This window comes from Branchiostoma floridae, chromosome 3 (genome assembly GCF_000003815.2).
Source record: "Branchiostoma floridae strain S238N-H82 chromosome 3, Bfl_VNyyK, whole genome shotgun sequence".
Lineage (NCBI taxonomy): Eukaryota > Metazoa > Chordata > Leptocardii > Amphioxiformes > Branchiostomatidae > Branchiostoma > Branchiostoma floridae.
Genome location: NC_049981.1, coordinates 27,323,729 through 27,333,009, shown reverse-complemented (window position 1 = coordinate 27,333,009; position 9,281 = coordinate 27,323,729). Strand labels below are relative to the sequence as shown.

The window sequence follows — 9,281 nt, the reverse complement described above, 5'->3', positions numbered from 1 at the left end:
TTCATGTAATGCTGAAAGTTCATCTTTATTTCTTAGATGGGTTAGGAAGCATCAAATTGTCACATTTATCACCCTTATAGCAGTTCCTATAGTTTTTGTAATGGCCCACCTGTGATACAAAAAAGTCATATACAAATGATCTTATGAAAAGGCACAGGAAAGGCAACGGTATGTATTTTTTACATGTGATTCCTATTTTTCAGTCTATTTGCCATTTAATCATTTTAATGACATTTAAACTGACAACACAGTATCTGTCCCTGGTGCTGAATGCTATTCACACTGACAGCACAGTCTTTGTCCTTGGTCCTTGGTGCTGAATGCTATTAACACTGACAGCACAATCTCTGTCCTTGGTGCTGAGTGCTATTCACACTGACAGCACCGTCTCAGTCATGGGGGGCTGAATGCTATTCACACTAGAAACCCAGATTCTATCCCTGGTGCTAAATACTATTCACACTGAAAGCACAGTTTCAATTTTGGGGGGCTGAATGCAATTCATACTGACAGCACAAACTCTGTCCTGGCTGCCCAATGACATTTGCACTGACAGCACTATCTCTGTCTGTGGTGCTGAATGACAATCAAAATGGCAGTAGAGTCTCTGTTCTTTTCTTAAACATCAGTTTGATACTTATCTGTATCTAATGGATTGTCAAATAACATTAGAAAGATCAACAAATATTATAGAGGGTTACATTCTCCTGTCCAATGTTTTCAAGACATTAAAATCCTATTGATTTAAAAATAAAGGCTATAGTCTTATAGTAATTTAGTCTTACTATACTATACTAATAATGGTTCCTTATTCTATCTCTTTTAAAACTCTTAAAAACATTAATATCTTGAATGTATACTTTCAAAACTGATGGAAATTTTTGTTAACATTAGAATTATCAGGTTGATTAGATCAGCCATGGTAATTTGCCCCACACACTTATCTCGTACCAACCTTGCATTAAGAATATAAAAACGTACTCGAGTTGCCTGAAGTACAAGCAAATGCAAAAGAAACTAGCACTACAATAACACATTGATGAAAAAGTTAATGACTTTCGGTACAAGCTTTGTCAATGATTCTAACGTTATATACCTAACTTTCATACCTAAAGCAATTCAAAAAGCTATGATTATAATATCACTCTGCTAAATGGGTACTAGTATATATATTTAAGTAGAGTAAACTCTTGATAACTTGCATCTGGTCTCAAATGAAGAAATCCACATCAAATCTACTTCCAAGGTTTTTCTGTTGTCAGCATACCTGTTTGGCCAAGGACAATATTAATCTACAACTGAACAACAATTGTAGAGCGCATCTTGCTACCATTGAGCACTTAATCTGACAAAGCTGTAGAAGACACATAGTGCCACCTCCAGTCCATGACCTAACCTGGATAGATGCTTAGTTCATAGGCTTCCTCGGGGGCCTCGGTGGTGGTTGTGGGTTGGATCCACGCTGTGGAGGTCTCGGCGGCTTTGGGGAGGACGGTTGTTGGGGTGAACCTCTGGGAGAGGCACGCCTGTCACTGCCCATTTCATCGTCAGCCGAAGATGAAGAAAGCTTTCCGAATTTCTTCGCCAACTCGGCATTGACTTCGCTCATTGATGTTGGTAATGAAGGTCGGGGAGCAGTCGAGGGCGGAAGCCTACACAAAAACCAAAACAACTTATTACAGAAATATCCAACATCACAATTCTAATCAATCTGAAAGCACTGAGTCTCATTTTCTCATATTCTGATACGTTTCAAAATCAAATGCAGAGCATCCAGTTCAACACAGTGTCACTTTGCTTTATTTATGTCAGTGCTCACATGAATGGGACAAGGATGCAGGAAAAAGTAGTCTTCTGTCAACAATGTATTATCAGAGTCACAGTAACTATTCAAAGTTGTTAATGAACTGTGTTAATACTCGTAAGGCTACAAGAACAGGGATTGAACAATGATTACCTTGGACTCATATCTGGTTCAGTGTGTCTTGGTTGGAGGCGGCCTGGTTTTACAGGTACAGATGGGGAAGGAGGTTCCCTGGGCAGGGGACGCTTACTAACCGGGGGAGGGGGAACAGGCCTGGCTATGAAGTCATCATCAAACTTCACAGACAGGGGCCGGGGTCTCCTCTAAGAGAATGAAAGAAGACTTAGTCATGTCATCTTAGAGTAAACAACTTCTATATTAAGCCATCTTTATTTCAGTCTTTATTCCTAGGAAAAAATGTTATGTTTCCAATTATTCAACTGACTGTCGCATCAACCTGCAAACCATAGCCCTTTTTCAGGGGTCAACCACTGGCAAGGAAAACATTGATCTGGCATGTAAGTGATGAAATTCCAAACAGATTTCCTGTATTTCACCCTCAATTGAGAGATTAAGACTTCAAAAAGTAATTATTATAATGTGTAGTAAATATTGTATTCCTTTGTTCAGTTATAACATAGTAGGAGACATCTGCCTTTAAGATATCTACACACTGAATCCTAAAGTTTATAGAATCATTCCACATTCATAGTTTTGGACTGATGATTGTACTCACAGGAATGTGCAGGGGAATTGGAGGTGGGGTCTCTTCAGGAATGTCTGCTGGCTGTGACAAACAAGAAATCAAAAGAAATTGGTATGTGCATAGCAGCAGATATAAAATACAACAATGTTATGCAAACTGGATGCAAAATGATATGAAGACATTCAATATCAGTGAAATGAAATGAGACCTTCTTACTACATTAACTAACTTTTAAAATGTCTTAATATGAAGTCTGCCTCCAGGACCCATCACTCAGTTACATCTAGATACTTCTTGTTATTATTCATGTGTAAATGTGAAGATGACCATATAAAAAGTCTCTGTCCTTTTGCTGAGTCATTATAGTTATCAATTTGTGTCATCAATGTGCTGGACTCACCGGCACATCCATGCCGCTGTCCAAACTAGCAGTGCTCATCACACTGTGCCTCGATCCACCAGAGGAGGAGCCTGAAATAGCAATGCAAGTTTTATCGCACCTAAATGATGTCTGTCATCGTGATTCAGGGTTGCACCTTTTGGTGTAACACTTCGGGATTGTACCGGTGTGAAAGACTGGCCTACTCACCTGGTATCCAGGTGCCAGAATGCACTGTGACCAAATACCTACGGCAAAGGTAAGCCAACCTGCACAAAGCAAGATCTTTCTTTGCAGCCACCTAGAACACCCTATTGCCACAGAAGTTACATGTTTGCACAAAAAAAACAAATAAAATCTTGCTATTGGAAATCTACTTTCAATTTGCCACTTGTGCATTTCCTTGCAAAGTGAGAACTTCATTATATGTTACACTGTACATGATGATGAAAAGATTAAATAATGCTACATACTACTGTTACTCAGTGTGCTCTCCCTGTTCCCTTCACCAGGTCGTTTAGAAGAAGGAGGTCTACCTGGAGTCTGGATGAATATTAAAACACAAAACAATACTGTATGTGATGACAAAACAAGCAAACAAGCTAGCAAAAATGAAGCAACAATAGTAGTCTTTGTCAGACATCATTTTTGATATTTTTAATAATGTATGTAACATCCATTGGCATAATACCGGTCGGTTTACTGCAATTTCTCAAGCAATGCTAATTTGGCAAATGATCAAAGCATCATTTTCTCCAGTTACATGTTGCTGTTACAGCTTACCTTTGCCACTTCTTCTGTGTAAATTATTTTGTCTCTCTGGTCCTGTTAAAAACATAATATCGTAATTGGAACACACCGCGGAATTGCACGGAGAACGGGCGCGTGGTTGGAAGGGGGTGTACTATACCGGTCGAACGAAACACGGCACAATTAACAGCCGCTATGTACCTTTATCCATCCTCTGTTGTTCCTTTCTTTCCTGTTAGTAGTTGCACAAAACAAAAATCTGCATGAGCATACAAAAAGTCATGAAAAAATGGGCGTATGCTGACAAGAATTTTCATTTAATTTTGGTCCGTCACAACCGCTATGACGTAAAACTTTACTGCTGGCCGTAGCATTAAAAATGGCGGGAAAATGGCGGCGTACGTTCAATTTGACCCATTCAGCCGTAGATCCGGGCTATTGTGCAACGGTTCCTCACACTTTTACACGAGTTGTAGGTCACCAAAAGAAATTCAAGATTGCTGTTGAATCATGCTCGTCTTGTGCCGTGAGCACATGTGATTATTATCTACAAATCTGGCGATGAACGTGACGTGTGTTTGTCCCACGACGAGCTCGCCTGCCCCGAAAATGACCTGAAAACTTTTGGCCTTGTTATCTTCGAATGCATTGTTATCGATGCTTTGTAAATTATGTATTGGACACCTAGATGTCTGAAGTGTGCATACCTCAGAAATAACTATTGTTGCATGTGTAGATCTCTTTAAGTTCCACTATTTTTAATCGACCGGTATAAGGCTTATGACCGGTATTATGCCAATGCATGTTAACTATGGTCAGAAAAGCACAGGTAAGGATACATGGGATAAGGCTATTAAAATTCATATTTGTATGCACACTTTTAAAACAGGAAAAATTAAGTCTAGAGCATTAAAGTCTAGACTCTAGAGTATCAATTCACAAAGTAAAAGTTAGTACAGTACTGCACATGAGTTGTATCCAGACCGTTACAGTTACTTGATCCATACCTTTCTCTGCTGCTTGCTCAATGCTTCTTGCTGCCCTCCCTCATAGCTAGGGGTTCTTCTGATCTTGTGTAGCACCCTGCCATATATCCCGTCATCTCTCCCATGCTTTGGGATGGGCGGGCCGACCTCGGGCTGACCTTTCTTTGCCCTGCGCTGAACACTTGCACGCAAGTTGTCCATTTCCTTTTGCTGCTGGGCAAATGACATGGCTCGATCTCTCTCTTTCATCTGCCATTCTTTGAATATGATGGCTGCCTCATCCACTGTGTATATGCCTGCCTTCACCTCCTTCTGTAGCTTGATGAGTTCCTGCTGTCCTGAAGTGTACATAGCCAAGTCATCCTGTCCAGCTGTGAGAATGAGTAAACCAAAAGGGTCATTACAAAACGAAATGAAAATTAATATCCCTTAGGTATACTTTGAACCAATACAACATTGACTTATTGTCTACTAATTTTTTTTAAGCCAAACAAAAAGGATTAGCTGCTCTTTGTTTTTTTTGTGTTCACATCACGATGTTGCAGAACCCTAGATATATATGTACATTTTTCTAGTGTTGAAAGACACTAACTGTACAATCTATGTTCCTAGTGCTGAAGATCATCCACACTGACAGAACAGATGCTATCCTTGGTGCTGACGGACATTCACACTGACAGCACAGATATTGTTCTTGGTGCTGAAGGACATTCACACAGACAGCACAGATATTGTCCTTGGTGCTGAAGGACATCCACATGGACAGCACAGACACTATCCTTGGTGCTGAAGGACATTCACACTGACAGTACAGATGCTGTCCTTGGTGCTGAAGGTTATTTCCACTGCCAGCACAGATGCTATCCTTGGTGCTGAAGGACATTCACACTGCCAGCACAGACGCTATCCTTGGTGCTGAAGGACATTCACACTGACAGTACAGATGCTGTCCTTGGTGCTGAAGGTTATTTCCACTGCCAGCACAGATGCTATCCTTGGTGCTGAAGGACATTCACACTGCCAGCACAGACGCTATCCTTGGTGCTGAAGGACATTCACACTGCCAGCACAGATGCTATCCTTGGTGCTGAAGGACATTCACACTGACAGCACAGATGCTATCCTTGGTGCTGAAGGACATTCACAATGAGGGCACAGACGCTATCCTTGGTGCTGAGGGACATTCACATTGGCAACACAGATGCTGTCCTCGGGGGTAAAAGACATTCACACTGACAGCACAGATGCTGTCCTAGGTTCTGAAGGAAAATTACACTGCCTTGGTGCTGAACAATATTTCCACTGACAGCACAGATACAATGACATTCACACATACAGCACTTTTCCTGGTGCTGAATGACATTCACACCGGCAGTGCAGAACTGTCTAAAAGGGTGCAAACATATAACACCAAGAATGTAGAATGTCATGTGCTAGTTTTGCCCCTCGACCGCCCCCCCCCCCTTCCCTCCCCCCACCGCCACCACCACATTTTATTTGTAGGTTTCATAGAGGATGTGTAGGTAGTGGGAAACAATGACATACAGGAGTGTGGTGCAGCTGAAGCAGCAGATGAGAGACTCGATCCAATAGGCAGTGTTTGTGATCTGCGCTTTTCTGTTGCACTTGGAGGCTCTTCAATACGTGACTGTCTGACGGAATTTGCATGTCTCTGCCTTGTGATACCTGGAAAAATAGTAGCAAATTCATGTGCTGATCTTTTGAATTTAAGACTGGATCACATTCAATTCAATGTAAGATTTTTTTTCTGTTCCTCAGGATCCTGATTACTAGCATATTCGTCTTAAATTTGTAGTGAAAGAAATATTAACTTAAAGACAATTTTTCTAGGGGACATGTAAATGTCTATATTTGGAAGTTTGTCTTTTGCATGGCTGCAGCTAGTGGTATAGTCCAAGTATAGACTTTCCCCCTCAGGTCCCCCTTGGGCTTGGCCACACGTGATCTCAAATTAGTCTGGCAGCTATATAAATAAAAATAGTTCCATTTCATCATTAATCACAACTGCGCCTTTTGCCCCCAACCAGACTGGCATTTCTAGAGGAGCAATTTTACCATATAGTAAAGCCAAAAACTACGCAGAAAGGTGAGTTTTAATGGTCTTCTTACGTACGGTCAGCAATTTAGACATGTCATTTTCTTCAGATCTGTATTGTATAGCTGCAGGTTTATGCAAAAATCATGCAGTGTAAAGTATGCTGGGATGAACATACTTTTATACTATTCTGAGCGTGCATGCATTGATTCTAGGATGTCAATTCCGAACTACTTTATCTCTATAAGCATAATGTAAGTTGTTCTTCTAACATGAGACAGTTTGGACATTTTGTAATGTGTCTTTTAAGAGCCAAAGTGCACTTGTGTAAAACAACTCACAATTACATACAGGCGTACAAGATATAAGTAAAAGCCTAAATTTGTCTGCTTGGATGTTATTTTCTGAAGTCTACGAGAAGATTTTCAAAACAAATCAGACATTTTACATTTATAGTTCGCTGGACATAGTAATACCTTAAAATAAGGCTGTACAAATATCTGCAAAGCTATCAGCATAAATCAAGAATTTTGAGAGAAAAATTACTAAATTAAATCACAAGGCTCCATGATATACAATACTACAAAAGCTGTCAGACCGCCAGACTACTTTGAATAAACATAAAGAATAACATGAAATGCTGTTTACTTGGTCCGCGTATTTCCCTGAAAGGTGGGGCTGGCTCATGCTTATCTGGATCATCATAGATTTCAGGCTCAGGCTCTGCCTCTGAAAAAACACACAGACATCTGTTAAAAGATCAGAAATTCACTTCTGCATCTGCAGCTCTGCTTTAAGACAATATTTATGATACTATCATGTTGCAGTTCACTTCAGAGGCACACCATTTCTTTCAGTTTTCTATGTAAATTTAATCATGATCGCGGTGGTTTTAAATTCGCAGTGAAGTGGCCGCCGCAAAAACCGCAAACATTAATCCACCGCAAAAGTTTATGCATTTACAGTATTTTAGCACCCATTGTAATTTTAATTACAAAGAGAGTTACATCCATTACCAACAAGTCGTCCTGAACTTTCCCAAGTGAACCATAAGTTCCTAAATACCACAACTTTTACTGAAGGTTCTGGAATGCTAAAAGACATATGCTTTTAGTGTCCCAATAGCAATAGGGCACGTCATATGGTGTACAAGTTTTGTGTAAATTGTACAGCAGATGCAAAATTGCTCCAATGAGAACTTGTGAGCACCCTCAAGAAAATGGCTACTACCAGGGCACATATAATGTAGCATTATTAAATGAACATATGGTAATTGATAGTTTATTGCAAATTCATGCCAAGGGTTAATTGCATGTAGCATAGAATGAGACAAACAAACAAATAAACAGTGTAATGTAGAATACTATAGAATGTGTCTTCTCCAGTCTAAAAGCTAACTCTAAACATGTAACCTGTTGGGCTTGACTTCTTTTCCTGAGACAGTGGAATATGAAGGATCCCACCTTTTCTCTGATGCTTATACATATATATCTTCAGCATTTTGAAGAAAAGACACATAATTTCACTGTGATTGTTTTTTCTAGATAATTTGTCCTACAATATTTGATGCAGAAACAAGGTGAGAGAAGTTAAAAATGTTTATTACTAAAATACATTAAGACATTCTTCTACTCTGTTCCACAGATCATATAGAAGTTAGGAAATCTGCCAATATCACGTGACTTTCCAACTGATGGAAGGACCAAGAGGACTGACCAAGAGTTAACATGCAGGTCACTTTTGACCTGAATGATTCTTAAGTTTCTCCCTGCTGACTAACCTCATATCCAATATAGTACTGGGTGCCAAATGGCAACTTCAATGTTCTAAAGATTAATCAAAAACATCAGCAAGAAAACCAGAGGCTAGGAGCCATTTCTGGCTTGCTTCTCTTGATATGCAGGAATGTACATGGAAAAAAAGCTCTAGTCTGTATAAGACCAAGATGTAACCACAAAATACTAAATCCCTACAGAAGATATGAGACTGGTCAATATCTTGCTTGCAGTTCTTACCATTATAGCCAGTAGGGCTGCAAAAAACAGGGGTGACCCCTTACCAAAAAATTGTGTCTTTCACCAAAAATCACTATCCAGTCTGGCACAAGGTCTAAGAGTTGTTTGTAAATACCAAGAGTTGACCACCTTCCCTGATAACATATCATCTGATGTTGGACGTCTGGATCTGTCCCACAACAAGATCCGCAATGTTACATACTTCCCACTTCTGAGGAAACTGCATGCACTAGACCTTGGCAAGAATCGCATTGAAGCCTTGTCCTGGCCGTCCCTCTGCAATTTGCCAAATGTGGAAATCATCCACTTACAGCACAACAGGATATCAATCATTGAGCTGGGAACCTGTGTCAAACATTTAACAAAACTCACACAAATCGATCTGTCACACAACAACATTGCATTCATCACTGAAAGTGACCTCGGACTTCCCTACATCAACGTATTTACTTTAAAAGTTATCATCAACTTTAACCCTTTCCACTGTAACTGTGACTTATTGTGGCTCATTACAAAGCTGAAATGTTTGAAATCCTGTGATCAAGACTTGTATACATGTAGCCATAGATGTAATGCCTACTTTCT

The 9,281-nt window shown here is 39.9% G+C and overlaps 1 protein-coding gene across 4 annotated transcripts in view; it reads right to left on the bottom strand.

Moving 5' to 3' along the window:
* Positions 1 to 1,333: 1,333 nt before the first annotated feature.
* LOC118411201 (phosphoinositide 3-kinase adapter protein 1-like) overlaps positions 1,334 to 9,281 on the bottom strand; it is a 39,872-nt gene continuing 31,924 nt past the window's right edge. For 3 of the 4 annotated variants that reach the window (XM_035813284.1, XM_035813286.1, XM_035813285.1), the window contains 8 exons: positions 7,330 to 7,410; positions 6,171 to 6,311; positions 4,647 to 4,996; positions 3,363 to 3,432; positions 2,911 to 2,981; positions 2,541 to 2,591; positions 1,958 to 2,127; positions 1,334 to 1,652 (listed from right to left, as the gene is read on the bottom strand). In XM_035813284.1, coding sequence (XP_035669177.1) covers positions 1,409 to 1,652; positions 1,958 to 2,127; positions 2,541 to 2,591; positions 2,911 to 2,981; positions 3,363 to 3,432; positions 4,647 to 4,996; positions 6,171 to 6,311; positions 7,330 to 7,410 — 1,178 coding nt within the window. In that variant the 3' untranslated portion in view covers positions 1,334 to 1,408. The remainder of the gene's footprint in view (positions 1,653 to 1,957; positions 2,128 to 2,540; positions 2,592 to 2,910; positions 2,982 to 3,362; positions 3,433 to 4,646; positions 4,997 to 6,170; positions 6,312 to 7,329; positions 7,411 to 9,281) is intronic. The other variant, XM_035813287.1, reaches the window with a different exon arrangement.